This window comes from Mus pahari, chromosome 19 (genome assembly GCF_900095145.1).
Source record: "Mus pahari chromosome 19, PAHARI_EIJ_v1.1, whole genome shotgun sequence".
Lineage (NCBI taxonomy): Eukaryota > Metazoa > Chordata > Mammalia > Rodentia > Muridae > Mus > Mus pahari.
Genome location: NC_034608.1, coordinates 19,750,983 through 19,765,872, shown reverse-complemented (window position 1 = coordinate 19,765,872; position 14,890 = coordinate 19,750,983). Strand labels below are relative to the sequence as shown.

The 14,890-nt window shown below is 46.3% G+C and overlaps 2 protein-coding genes across 2 annotated transcripts in view; one reads left to right on the top strand and one right to left on the bottom strand.

Annotated features, from left to right (window-relative positions):
* Nucleotides 1-302: 302 nt before the first annotated feature.
* On the bottom strand, nucleotides 303-8,300 carry LOC110337148 (zinc finger protein 235-like). Its single transcript, XM_029531773.1, has 3 exons — nucleotides 7,329-8,300; nucleotides 4,583-4,709; nucleotides 303-2,617 (listed from the first exon to the last, which is right to left on the bottom strand). Exons 1-3 carry the CDS (start codon nucleotides 7,455-7,457, stop codon nucleotides 831-833), a joined length of 2,043 nt encoding a protein of 680 aa, XP_029387633.1. The 5' UTR covers nucleotides 7,458-8,300; the 3' UTR covers nucleotides 303-830.
* A 2,541-nt stretch (nucleotides 8,301-10,841) lies between these two features.
* LOC115062410 (zinc finger protein 235-like) overlaps nucleotides 10,842-14,890 on the top strand; it is a 20,261-nt gene continuing 16,212 nt past the window's right edge. The window contains exon 1 of the mRNA XM_029531774.1: nucleotides 10,842-10,992. Within this exon, the coding sequence (XP_029387634.1) occupies nucleotides 10,937-10,992 (56 nt within the window). The 5' untranslated portion in view covers nucleotides 10,842-10,936. The remainder of the gene's footprint in view (nucleotides 10,993-14,890) is intronic.

Genomic DNA, 14,890 nt, shown 5'->3' with positions numbered 1-14,890 from the left:
AAACAAACAAACAAACAAACAAAAAAACAACAAAAGGCACCATCCCTCGCTATACCCAGCTACTCTCAGGCCCCAGCTACTCTGCTGCCTCCATGGCTGCCCCATGCAGTGACCAATCGGGTTCTCTTGCTGCAGATCCTCCTCTCCCATCTCCAGAAATCTCTACCCTCCTTCCTTTTCCACTGCTCAATCACAGGCTTCTTGTTGTATTAATATTTAAATTAATGGGGGGATTCTGTTACAATTTTCTGACTTATAACCAGCCATTCCTATTGTATTTGCATCAGTATAAAATGTAAGCATTTCAGGAATCGGTGTTTTTTTTTTTTATTATATGGTGGAGAATCGAATTAGTCCTTTGTGTAAGCTGAAGTCATGTGCTTTTAGGATGTTTATTGGTAATTTCTCCCATATAGTTGCTACAAGCTCTTTGCCAATTGGTTACCCACAGTGAAACAATCTCAGCATTAGTATGAGCCACAATGATTTTTTATTGGTTTTATTCTTGACAATTGACAATTCTTCCTTTTATAATTAAATCAGAATCCTTTTCTATATGTCTCTAGTCTTTTGTGTGTGTGTTTATGCTAAGAAGGTCCATTCTCAAATACTGTCTTCCTTTTTCATAATGAGCTCAGTAGGAGAATGAGTTGAGGGCAAAATACCAAAATACTATCTCTCCTGAAGCCTCTGGGTTTGGTGACACTGTTAACAACCAGCAGCATGGAACCCACCCGAGTGCAGAACAAACCTAGGGGTTCCCTGCACTGTGGACCCGCGAGTGGTAGATGCGATCTCTGGCTGAAGCCCTTATAGCAGATGCTGCAGATTTAGGTCCTCTCTGTGGTGTGGCTTTTCAGATGTGTGTGGAGGTGTGAAGCCTGACTGAAGCCCTTCCCACACGGCTGACACGTGTAGGGTTTCCCTCCTGTGTGGACCCTCTGGTGAGAACTAAGCCCTGAGTTCCATCTGAATTCCTTCCCACACTCCTCACACTTGAATGGCTTCTCCCCGGTGTGAATTCTCTGATGGACTTGGAGACCAGACCTCTGGCTGAAGACTTTCCCACATGTGCTACACTTGTAGGGCTTCTCCCCTGTGTGCACCCTCTCGTGGTCCTGGAGGATTGAGGCCTGACGGAACCTTTTCTGGCACACATTGCATTTGAATGGTCTCTCGCCTGTGTGGACACTCTGATGAGCCTGCAGACTTGAGGCATGACTGAAGCCTTTCCCACACTCCACACACATGTATGGTTTCTCTCCTGTGTGGACCCTCTGGTGATTGTGAAGGCTCCAGGTGAAATGCTTCCCACACACATCACATCTGTATGGTTTTTCCCTGGTATGAACTCTCTGGTGGGCTTGAAAATTCGAGCTCTGACTGAAGCCCTTCCCACACACATTGCAGACAAATGGCTTCTCTCCTGTATGGACCCGCTGATGCCTTTGGAAGCTTGAGGCTGAACTGAAATCCTTCCTGCACTCTTCACATTTATATGGCTTCTCTCCTGTGTGGACCCGCTGATGGCTGTGGAGGTTGAAGCTCAAGCTGAAGCGCTTTCCACACTCATCACACTTGTATGGTTTCTCCTCAGTGTGGACTCTCTGGTGGGTGTGAAGGTTCCAGCTACAGCTAAAGCATTTGCCACAGTCTCCACACTTATATGGCTTCTCTCCTGTGTGAATTCTCTTGTGTATCTGGAGGTGGTCCCACTTTGTGAAGCCCTTCCCACACACCTCACACTTGTAAGGTTTCTCTCCAGTGTGCACTCGGCGGTGGATGTTGAGATCTGAGCTGCGGCTGAAGGCCTTCCCACAGCTGTTGCACCTGTAGGGTTTCTCCCCTGTGTGCACTCTCCGGTGTGTCTGAAGAGCTGAGCTGTGACTGAAACCTGTGCCACACTCATGACAACAGTAGCGCTTTGTTCCTAGATGAACACTTTGTTGAATGGGGACACTGGGGCTATGCTTGGTGTCCTTGGGAGTACTATGGACAGGGGACTTCTTTCCTAAGAGGCTCTGTTGATGAAGTTCCAGACTAGGGCTGTCATTGAAGGCTTCTTGGCCCTTGCTGCACTGATAGGCCTTCTGTTGTGTGTAGTCACAATCCTGGGTGAGGGATGACATGGGGTTGATGGCTTGATCACAGTCACCGCTGCTGTGGCCTTTGTCTCTTTTATGCAGTATATTGTTATCTTGATGGGAAATGCAACCCCGAATGTCAACACTGAGAGCCAACGGCTGTGCCTCGTTTTTCACCCGAGTCTGAGGACAGTGTTTCCCCTGGCCATTTCTCTCACTAAGATGTGATTTATTCGAAGAACTCTGAGCTCCCCCAGACAGAAATTCTTGATTTTCATCAATACCAGAATGGTTGCTGGTGAGCCTCTCAAGACAGCCATCATCCTCAGAGGCCAAGGGAGAATGTTCTGTTACCCTGTGGCATGGCTCCAGGAAGTGGGAACCCTTTCCTTGAGTGTTTATTACGTCTTCTGGAGTTCTGGCCAGTTTTTTGACATCGTGGGTTGTCATTTGCCAGCATGGAAGCCACCCCAGTGAAGGGCACCTTACTCCCGTTGCATGAAGAGTCTCTATCTTCTTTTGACTCTGGCCTCCTGAAAAAACAAACAAACAAACAAACAAACAAAAACCCCAGAAGGTGATATCAGCGAGGATGGGGACATTGAAGGGCTAAGTTCTCATTTATCTCTGGAAACATTAACTAGAGAGTGATGTCAGAGAGAAACAATGAGCTACAACAAGAGTGTGTATGTGCATCCAAGAGCAAGCCTCATTTGAGCATGCTGGAGAATCTGGCATGAGCCCAGGAGTGGAGGCTCAAGGCCATCTTCAGCATGTGCAGGGCCCGTATGTACCTGTGGCAACAGAATGGGAAGAAAGCACTAAATCCACTCTAAGAGGTGTGGTGGTGCTCAGACACGGCCTGCTGCCAATGTCCAGCTCAAGGGTGTTATTGTCTTTGAGAGTGTCTTAGTCAGGGGTTCTATTCCTGCACAGACATCATGACCAAGAAGCAAGTTGGGGAGGAAAGGGTTTATTTGGCTTACACTTCCATACTGCTGTTCATCACCAAAGGATGCAGGACTGGAACTCCAGCAGGTCAGGAAGCAGGAGCTGATGCAGAGGCCATGGAGGGATGTTCTTTACTGGCTTGCTTTCCCTGACTTGCTCAGCCTGCTCTCTTATAAACCCAAGACTACCAGTCCAGGGATGGTCCCACCCACAAGGGGCCCTCTCCCCTTAATCACTAATTGAGAAAATGCCTTACAGCTGGATCTCATGGAGGCATTTCCTCAACTGAAGCTCCTTTCTCTGTGATAACTCGAGCTGTGTCAAGTTGACACACAACACCAGCCAGTACAGAGAGCTCACATGTGTAGGAGGGGATTGGAATAACCTTAGCACACAAGTTCGCTTGCAAACTATGAGAAGAGAGCTGAAACATTAAGATGGCAAGACTCCAAACACTCAAAACACGGTTGCTGATGAGGGAAAGGTTTGGGGGGGGGGTACAGAATGCAAGGGCAGAGGCGAGTGGGTGTTACGGGAAATAATAAAAAAGGAGCCTGCCAACTCTAGTACTGGTACTGGCGGGCCACAGCACTATATCCTGGCGGGCTCTCACTGCTGAGCTACCCTCTCCCAGCTAGTGAGTTCATCTTGCTTTTTCGAAACATCCCACACACCCAACGATCAGCCATCTCAACACCTGGTTACTCAGTAGAAACATGACACTTAAAGCTTAATTATCCAATCAGAGCTATATAACAATAAGATCACAATTTACAAGATGCCAATACTATAATTTCTGAGCCAATTAATAAAGATAAAGCTTTAGCCCAATTATTCTATCCTTGTGTGTCAAACACTTGCTCTCCAATCTAAGATCACCAGGCTCACAAAGGAGCAGGGGAAAGGGCTCAAAAAAGGAGGTAGATCTCAGATGCTAACTGAAGGCATCAGACGTCCCAAAGGAATGACAAAATCACAACAGTATCTGACGGGTCCCCCAAGGAAACTAGAAAATGACCTGAGAAAAAAAAATTACCAGGATGGAAAATGACGAAGGTGAACTGGACATGTGGTGTGCAACACACACACACTCAGAGAGAGAGAGAGAGAGAGAGAGAGAGAGAGAGAGAGAGAGAGAGAGAGAGAGAGGTTCATACTCCGAAAGGAATGTTTAAAATTTTCATTTAAAGCACAGCGTATATGTGTAAAATGCAGTTTAAAAAAATAAAGTGGAGGTTGGAGAGACAGCTCAGTGATTCAGAGCACTGACTGTTCTTCCAGAGGACCCAGATTGGGGCTGCAGCACCCACATACTGGCTTATAACCATCTGTTATGCTAGATCCAAGATATCTATCTAGTGCCCTCTTCTTACCTCTGTGAACACCACAAATGAATGTGACACACAGACATACAGATAGACAATACACTCAAATATACATTTAAAAAAAAACAAAAGACATAAACCTAAAATGAAAGCAGTAGAGTGTAATTATAACACAGGATGTGAACTTCTGACATCACCAAGGACACAGTTCCCCATCCTCACCCACTGCCAGGAGGTTCCTGAAGTTCTCCAGCATCACATCATGGTACAGCTTCCTCTGAGCAGCGTTCAGCAGCCTCAGCTCCTCCTCACTGAAGATCACGGCCACATCCCTGAACGTCACTGCCTCCTGTAACAGCAAGCACATGCCACCTCAGGTTCACTCCCAATGCCACTAGGACCTGAGCAACTGTTTATACAGAGCCTGTTGTCTTCGTTACGGCTTCTATTGCTGGGTCAAAACACCATGACCAAAAGGCAAGTTGGGAAGAAAGAGTTTATTTATTAGGCGTACACTTCCATATTCCTGTTCATTATTGAAGGAAGTCAGGATGGGAACTCAAGCAGGGCTTACCACGGAGGCAGGAGCATGCATGTGTGCTGTTTACTGGAATGTTCATCATGGTTTACCCAGCCTGCTTTCTTATAGAACCCCGCAAACTGGGTGATAGTGGTGCACACCTTTAATCTCAGGAATGGGGAGGCAGAGGCAGGTGGATCTCTGTGGCTTCGAGGCCAGCCTGGTCTACAGAGTGATCCAGGACGGTCAGGGCTACACAGAGAAACCCTGTCTCAAAGAACCAAAAACAAACAAACAAACCAAAACCAAAAGAAGATGCCTCCATTAGGTCCAGCTTTAAGGCATTTTCTTAATGTTGACTGATGAGGGAAGGCCCAGCCCATTGTGGATGTTGCCGTCCTCGGGTGGGTGGTCATGGGTTCTATAAGAAAGCAGGCTGAGGAAGCCATGGGGAGCAAGGCAGTAGGCAGCACACGTGCACGGCTTCTGCATCAGCTCCCGTCTCTAGGTTCCTTCTCTGAGTTCCTGTCCTGCTTTCCTTCAATGATGGACAACGATACAGAAGTGAGTCTAATAATAATCTCCTTCCTCCCCAACTTGCTTTCTGGTCATAGCTTTTTCGTGCATCAATAGAAACCCTAAGACAGGCAGTGGTGGCACATGGCTTTAATCCCAGCACTCTTAAGGCAGAGACACGATAATCTCTGAGTTCGAGGCCAGCCTGGTCTACAGAGTGAATGCCAACACAGATAGGACTACAGTACCGAGAAAGTCTGTGTCAAGGATGGAGGAAAAGAAAGAAATAGAAAAAACTGATCAAGGCACAGACATAGAAAACCCTGACCAAGACACAGACGTAGAAAACCCCGACCAAGACACAGACATAGAAAACCTTGACCAAGACACAGACATAGAAACCCTGACCAAGACACAGACATAGAAAACCCTGACCAAGACATAGCCATAGAAAACCCTGTCTAAGACACAGGCCTTCAGGAATAGACAAGCAGCTTGCTCTGTGTTCTCAGGAACACTCCTGTCAACAGTAGTCTCATTTAGGGTCAGGGCTGTGAGCACAGCGCTGCAAGCCTTATGGACCTTGGTTGACACTTCAAGGCTCTGGCCTGAGGAGCTTAGGCTACCTCTCCGTGCCTCAATTTCCCCATTTGCATAACAGTACCTCTACCTGAAGGGATTAATTTAAAATGAACCGTCCATGTTGACACAATAAATATAGAACAAAATTTAATTTAGTAAGTGAACGTTTCAGACAAGCTGCTATTTTTAATCACTTGCTAAAGTACCCAAGCTTTTCAAAAGTGTCCAGTTTAGGCCAGAATACAGAGAATCAGGGATACTTACTGCCTACAAATGAACAGAGAATATAGCCACTGTTGTTCGCAAAACAATGACCCTGATGATCCTGGGGAACTGGAGAGCTGGGTGACACCGTGTAAGGCACACCCTTTTACATTAGTAGTCATGGTTCAGTTTCCTGAATCATGCCTCCTGGGTGCTCAGTGTTGTATAGTACATGCATTGCGTTTCTAAGCTGCTGGTGTGTCTCTATCAGAGAACATGGCTCATTTGATTCCAGTTCATCTGTACCCATGTCTGTGAGTCTGTCCTTCCTTCATTCCTTCATCACCTGAGTTGGATCAATCACGAAAGCCATGCAGATAGCGGCAGCCAGACCCTCCCTGGTTGTTCAGGAAATGAATGCTCAGGACATTCCAATGCAGGAAGTGAGGGTGACCAGTTTTCTGCGTGCATGTGTGCACACAGGTGTGCATGCATTCATGTGAGTGTACTTATGTTCCTGAGCATGCACATGCATGAACAGGCTACAGCCCAACCTCTGGGGTCGTTCCTCAGGTGCTGTCTAGGGTAGTTTGTTTGTTTTTAGGACAGGGTCCTCCAGTGTCCTGGACCTTGCCCGTTAGGCTAGGATGGCTGCCACTGAGCACCAGGGCCTGTCTCAGAGTCCCCAAACCAGGAGATACTATTTCAACAAGACTGAAGGAGAGAGACTCCTGAAAGCCATCCTCTGAAGCCTAGATCCTATCTTAACATGCGCACAAACCACACACCCAATACTAATGCAAAATTATTAAATGAAAAAGAAATCATAAACATGAGTATGAAGAACTCATAATTGTAAAATAAAATTAGGCAAACTGTGCAAAGTGACGCTTTTAAAATGTAAGTGAACTTAATTTGTTTTCAATATACGTGCATGCCCTGTGTCTGTGTGTCCATGTGTGTGCAGGTGCACGGGGAGACCGGAAGAGGGTGTTGGATCCACTGGAGTTGGAGTTACAGGCAGTTGTAAGCTGTCCGGTGTGGGTGAAGTTCAGAGGGGCTCGGCTGCAGAGCACCTGCCCAGCATGCAGGGGTCCTGTTTCCAATCCCTAGCACTGTGGGGATGGGGGAAGCCACCCAACTTACCTGTGACTTGGTCATTGTTCTCTTCTCTTTGAGACAAGGCAGGGCTCTGGGAAGCAAGCTGGGGGAGGAAGGGCTTTGTGAGAACACAGCTAGGACAGTTGGTCCACGTGGCTTCCTCAGCTTCTCCATCAGCTCCAAGTGCTGTGCGGGCTGGCCAGGCTTTTGAACCTACTTCCTACTAATCGGTAGTGTAAGGCTCCAGGTGACCAGACTCACTCACCACATTCTCTATTTCTGGAAGCTTCAGGGGTGCTGGGCACCCTTACCTTCACAATGCATTCTGTGTCATGACTGACCATCACCCTCAGAACGGTCTGTCAACTGTGACAGCTATCTCACATATTATTGTTTCCATACATGGGAGTGAAATTATCCCCGTGTCCTGCTCTAAAAGGCTTCATCATTAGCAAACGTTATTGACCTGCAAGAGCCTCCAGAGTCTCTTTTTCCACATGCATTCAGATAATGACCAACAGAAACCTAAGTCCTTTCTAAGGAAAGGGGAGTTTGGCCCTGCAAAACGGCTTAGTGGGTAGAGGTGACTTCAGCTGAGCCTGATAGGGTGAGTTCAGTTCGAGTCCCTGAACACCACATGGTGCAAGGAGAGACCTGACTCCCACAAGTTGTCTTCTGACCTTGTCATAAGCTGTGACACGACCTTCCCCTCTTAAATAAATAAATGCAAAAGCAAAACATAAACACATAAAAGTCAGAGTTGCCACTTAAGGCTTTATGACACTGGCCATCTGTCACCACAGCTCCTCTGCCAGGCTCCAGTGGGAAGCTAGACTCTCCCGGGCTTCCACAAGCAGCTGAGATGGGTCCAGGAATCAGGGCAGGCGGCCTCAGGCAGAACCCAGTTAAAAAGGACCTGTCGCTGCCACCGCTGCCCCGCTTCTCTCCGGAATGCAGACTCGTCCCTGAGAGGACACACCGGGGCACAGCGCACAGATGGCCTGCGGGATGCTCCAAGCTCTCACCTCACTGGAAGAATGGCCATGCAGCCTAGCCTTCCGGAGCTGAAGCAAACTCGCCTGCTAATGGCTCCAGAACTACAATTCCCAGAATGCCTCGGCGGGAGTTCATAGGTCTGCTGCTTTTTCTGGGACTACATTTCCCAGAACGAGAAGGTTCCAAGCTATTTTAACTAGAGTGAGGTCGGTGGAAATCGCTTTTTGGGAAATGTATAAGTACCACCCTCGCGTAGAAAGGAAGTTGTGGGTCCAGACAAAGCCAACAGTCTTTAGTCATATTTGGCCTTGTGTCGTTGAGAAATTTAAAAGTGGCCTTTAGAGTGTCTACCAGCTAAGTCCCACGGTTTAGAAATCTCAAAGGTAAGTCCCTGTCCTGGCTGTAGGAAGGTGCAGTAGCAGGACCAGAGGGCATAACTATCCTGGCTCCATAACTATCCTTTAGACAGGGAACTTATGGGGAACAGGGTCTCAGATTTTGCCAGCTTCTGGATAGAAAATTCTGTCCCTGGGTCAGATCAGCATAGGTAAGCTCTGGATGCCCAAGTGAGTCTGGTTAGCATTCTGTCTAAGCTCCACCCTACCGTTACCTGGCAACACCGAGGTATGCTCCTCCCCACAATTATCTGGCAATGGCCTGGTAGCTTGCCCCCTACTCTTTCTTGTCCTCTTGTTCCCTTGCTCTTCCCTTCTTGCTCCTGCTCTGTCCCCTCGTCCCTCCCCCCTAGTCTCCCCACGTGCTCATGGCCAGCCTCTACTCTTCTCCTCTACTTCTCTCTTTCTCCCTTTCTCTGCCCTACTTCCCTCTTAACTCCCCTCCCCAAGCCCCGAATAAACTATTCTATACTATACCATCGTGTGGCTGGCCCCTCAGGGGGAAGGGATGTCTCGGCATGGGCCTGCTGAGGCACCCGCTTCCCTCATACCTCACCACACCCCCATAGAACGTATCCACCCCCCCTTTATCATTTTATAAACACATCAAGTCCTACTTCCCAGTCTGTATAAGGAGGGAAGAGGAGCCTAGGATTTGAGTATAATGACCGTGGGGTGGTGGGTCTTAACACTTTGGGTTGCAGGTAAGTTCTATTGTAATGTAGGGGTCTCTATCTGTCTTCCATCCTGTTCCCTAAATTTCACATTCTCAGTGGTGGCAATAGGAAGTCCCTGGAATGTTGCAAGTGGAACCTAATTCAGCAGGGCAGGCACTAATTTTTTCCTAGGCATTATTTTTCCTTAATGTCCTGGAGCCAACAACTTGTACCAGGGAGTTGGACCATTGTTTTGGGTGGGTGATGAGTGTAGAGGGTTTTGAATAGTCAGACTGAGAAAAATCAATAATTCCCCGCCTGACCGGGTATCTGATAACCCTCATAACTGTGTCTTGGCCTAGGATCACTAAATGTGGTCCCTTCCAGCACAGCCCCAAACTCTTTTTAATGTCTCTTGATCAGGATTAGGTCTCCAGGTTGGAACCAATGAAGGATGGCATGGTGGGCTGGGGGTGGAGGTGGGGGCTTAGTTTGTGTAAGCATGGTGGCAGGTTTGTACACTCTGGAGTGCCTGGATTGACTTAACATCATGATCAAAGATTTCAGCTAAAAGATCAGCTTTGACCCTTGTGAGGATGGTAGGGGGATCCAATACATTTCATAGGGAGTTACTCCATTTTTGTAGGGGGTATTTCTAGCCCTAAGCAGGTGAAGATGTGTCTTAGGGTTTTATTGCTGTGAACAGACACCATGACCAAAGCAACTCATGTAAGGACAACATCTAGTTGGGGCTGGCTTACAGGTTCAGAGGTTCAGTCCATTATCATCAAGGTGGGAGCATGACAGCATCCAGGCAGGACACAGACACAGGCATGACAAGAACAGAGTTTCAAAGACAGACTCGGCACTGCATTGTGAGTGGGGTCTCTTTCCCAAGAGGGGAAAATCAAAGCCATCCCTCATCGCCAGGGGAGAATGGGGCATCCCCCACCTCCCATCTTAGGAGAATGATGCTTCTCTACATTGAGCCACCAGTAGTCTAGACACCAAAACCAGAAACAGAACTGCACAGAAAACTTAGCCTGCTTATGAGGAGCTGGCCGGCTTAGTGTTGCTCACTATCAGTAACCAGGAGAGGTCTGGGGGTTGGGGCTTCCTGGACAATGTACCAAGTGTTGTGGTCTAGGAGTGTATTAGTCAGGGTTCTCTAGAGTCACAGAATTTGTGGAATGCCTCTATACATTAAGGATATGTGTTGTGATGACTTACAGTTTGTAGTCCAACTAGCCCAACAGTGGTCAGCTGTGGATGGGAAGTCCAAGAATCTAGTAGTTGCTCAGTCCCACGAGGCTAGTTGCTTGAACTGGTCTTCTGTGGAAGTAGGTTCCAACAGATGTGCTGTCAAGTAAGTGCAAGCAGGAGAGAAGAGTGAATCTTCCTTCTTCCAATGTCTTTAGGTAGGTCTTCAGCAGAAGGCGTGGCCCAGATTAAAAGTGTGTACCACCGCTACTGGAACTGGGACTTGCTTTGTCCCAGGTATGACTTCGAATTCAGAGATCTCCTTGCCTTAGTCTCCTGGGATTAAAGGCATGCACTACCTTGCCTGGGCCTAAACTTTTCATAGCCACTTTGCCTCAAGACCTCCATGCCAAGATCCAGGTCAGAAATTTGTGTCTTCCAGCCTCAAGATCTGGATCACAGGTGAGCCCTCCAATTCTGGATTGTAGTTCATTCCAGATATAGTCAAGTTGACAACCAGGAATAGCCATTACAAGGAATCACCCCACAAACCACATGAATACAGATCTCAGTGAGACAGTTTAGTGAACACTCACCCCAGGACTGATCAACCAGGGCTGTAAACTAGACTTGGGAGCTGGTTGGGACCTTGAATCAAGAACACCAAAGCACAGAACATAACAGAATATGCAACCAACTCCATGGGCAATCAACTCAGGCACAAAAACTTCCCATTAATAGTAGTAAGAGTTTCTGAGAAAGCTTCTTTGTAGCATTAATAACAGCTAACATGGTTGGTTAGACCAGTAGCAGTTACCCAGGCCTTTCAAGGTTGCTTTTTGGTTTATTCATTTCTGAAATGCCATGAAAGGCAACTATGGATACTCTTTGGGTTTTGTTATTGTTTTGGTGTTTTCCTGAGACACAGTTTCTCTGTGTAGCCCTGACTGAACACCCTCTGTAGACCAGACTGGCATTGAACTCATGGATCTACTTGCCTCTGCCTCCTACATGCTGGGATTAAAGATTTGAGCCACCACACCAGGCTGTGGATCCTTTTTAAGAACATTGAAATCCCATATTATACTGCATTATAAAAGCTAAAACTTCAACTGTACAAGCTATAGGAGCCTGATTCAGCAGCAAAGGCAGAGCCCCTGCATAGAATCCTCCAATCACAGGCTGTGGAAGTGACCTGGTGGTAGAACATGAGCTATCTGGGTCACTATTTTATTGCTGTAAAGGGACACTGTGATGGTTTGTATATTCTTGGGCCAGGGAGTGGCACTATTTGGAGGTGTGGCCTTGTTGGAATAGGTGTGACCTGGTTGGACTAGGTGTGTCACTGTGGTTGTGGGCTTAAGACCCTCACCCTGGTTGCCTGGAAGTCAGTCTTCCACTAGCAGCCTTCGGATGAAGATGTAGAACTCTCAGCTCTCCCTGTGCTATGCCTGCCTGGATACTGCCATGCTCTAACCTTGATGATAATGGACTGAACCTCTGAACCTGTAAACCGGCCCCAATTAAATGTTGTTTTTATAAGACTTGCCTTGGTCATGGAGTTTGTTCACAGCAGTAAAACCCTAAGACAGAAACCATGATCAAGGCAATACAGATCATTTATTTGGGGGCTTGATAGAGGCTTACTTCACTATCATCACATGAGGAAGCATGGCAGCATGCTATGACCAAGCGTTTAAGTATTTGAACCTTTAAGGGACATTCTTATCAAACCACCACAGTCCACTCCTAAGTCTCCATGGGCATGTAGGTACAACATAATGCAAAAATGCATTCAGTCCAACTTCAATAGTCCCCATAGTCTATCACAGTCTCAACACTGTTTAAAAATCCAAAGTTCAAAGTCTGTTCTGAGACTCACAACTATCTCGTAACTGTATTCTTCTGTAAAATCAAAATGAAAAAGCAGATCATATAGCTTGAACATACAATGTTGTTGGGGATTTGATTTGTACTTACGTGGGAATTTACATGTTTGTTCCAGGTCCCTGCCAACAGTTGTTTTTTTGACTGATCAATAAAAAGCCAATGTCTAGGCAGGGGGACAGAGGCAGGGCTTTTAGGATTCCTGGGAAAGAAACACAGAGGAGAGAGAGAACCTGCGATTAGGAGGGGTAGGAGATGGACCACGCCGGAAGAGGTGCAGGGAGGAGAGCCCCCCAACATGTAAGAATTAGGGAAAGCCGCCCCAGGGGCCACTTCCCCAATTGAGTCTTGGGTAGCAGAGATGAAATACAGATTTAGCAAGTTTTAACTCCGGAATATTGGAGGGGTGTGTGTTAGCCACATGGGGGTTCAGAGTGGCTGAGTCATTAAGCTAGCTAAGGCAAATTAGAAATAACGCTACCTATTTTTATTTTTCTTTCGGAGACTCCAGAGCATTGGGGAGGGTGGAATCGTGCTGCCCCAGCAGGGAAGTAGAGCAGGTTAAATATTTACCACTATAGATGGTACAAAGCAGGGTGGGCTTATACCCACTATTAGAAATTATTTAGAGATTCTGGGATTGAATACACACACGCCATGATGTAAGATTAGGAATTAGGGAGAAGTGGCTTCTTAGCAGGCTACAGTTTGAAAGCGTAATTTCTGGGAGTCCTGCTGTGCAAAGAGACAGGCTGCTTGGAAGGGAGAGAGAGAGAGAGAGAGAGAGAGAGAGAGAGAGAGAGAGAGAGAGAGAGAGAGAGGAGGCTGCCTGCTTGCTACAATCAGATAAATAAAAGAGAGAGATGAATGAGATTCGTTTAATTGTTCTTAAGGATAGAAGGGAGTAGAACAGTAATTGTTTAAATGGTTTTAAGCATAAGATTTCCGGGTCTGGGACAGGAGAGATGGCTCAGCAGTTAAGAGCATTGGCTGCTCTTCTGAAGGTCCCCAGTTCAAATCCCAGCAACCACGTGGTGCTATGGATCAGATATGACAGGGGAAGACCCCTGAAGATCTCAAAATTTTGAGAAAATCAAACAGGACAGGTCCCTTATCTGCTGATTCCTCGACATGGGAACAGCTCAGTAGCTTAGACATAAAAATGTCTCTACCCCAAACTTCAGCTAAAATGAGACCAAAAATGTTGTGATTATGGAATCCTTAGGGCTCATGTGCTGCCCTTCCCTTGGCACGAATGAAGACATCACAATTGGTTATTGATAAATAACATATACTCTTAAAAAGGACATTGTCTTTCACCTGCTCAAATGAAGAGCAAAATTTCATCCTCAACTGATCTGTGCATCTTGCACAATCCTGCCTTTCAGACGGATCCAGTCAGAACTTCAGTCAGGTCCTGAGCCTTCTAAGCTCACAGATACTGGGTAACAGATACTAAAGCTAGCCTTGTTAAGTCTAACCAAACTTTCTAGGACGAAGCTGTGAAGAGTTGTCACCCAGATCCCCTGGGTTTGGGTGTCTGGTTATGGTTATTTTATAAATTATAGATAGGTTGTCATTTTAAGGGATAATTTGTAAATGGTCATGGTTTTGTTTTGAACAGGGAGGAAATAGATGGGGAATGGATTACTAAATTTACCCCCCCCCTTTTTTTTTTAACAAAAAAAAGAGATTGATTTATTTATATGAGTGAACTGTCGCTGTCTTCAGATACACTAGAAGAGGGCATTAAACCCCATTACAGATGATTGTGAGCCATCATGTGGTTGCTGGAAATTGAACTCAGGACCTTTGAAAGAGTAGTCAGTGCTCTTAACCACTGAGCCATTTCTTCAGCCCCACTAAATTTATTCTTAAGCTAAGCATTGTATAGCCACAATTGGCTATACAATGTGGCTAAGCATTGTCTACCACATTGGTAGACATCTTTATAATTGATGCAAATTAAAGTTGTAATTTTTACACTGGTACAGAATGTATAGACATATATTTAAGGTTTTCATTGGTATAAATGTATTATATTGATACAAAATTTGAAGTTAATATTGTTTTTGTTTGTTTGTTTGTTTTTGTTTTTGTTTTTTGGTTTTTCAAGACAGGGTTTCTTTGTATAGCCCTGGCTGTCCTGGAACTCACTTTGTAGACCAGGCTAGCCTTGAACTCAGAAACCTGCCTGCCTCTGCTTCCCAAGTGCTGGGATTAAAGGCGTGCGCCACCACTGCCTGGCTAATATTGTTACTCTTATATAGTCATTGTACTATTCAACTCATTTAAGAATACAAGGTTCTGTAAGATGACGGAGATGTAAACTTGTATAAAGTCACCTCGGGGAGGATGGACTGCAAACTAGATATTTGTCATCTTTACCACTTGGGATTGCTTCCTCTCAGAGTTCACCAGAACTTTGAATCTCAATCTCCTCTCTCTCTCTCTCTCTCTCTCTCTCTCTCTC

Coding starts and splice junctions, on each gene's coding strand:
- LOC110337148 (XM_029531773.1), bottom strand. CDS start 7,457: ATGGAGAAGCTGAGGAAGCCACGTGGACCAACTGTCCTAGCTGTGTTC. Junction 4,710..7,328: donor GAACAATGACCAAGTCACAG/GTAAGTTGGGTG, acceptor TTGCTGTTACAG/GAGGCAGTGACGTTCAGGGA. Junction 2,618..4,582: donor CAGGAACCTCCTGGCAGTGG/GTGAGGATGGGG, acceptor TTGTTTTTTCAG/GAGGCCAGAGTCAAAAGAAG.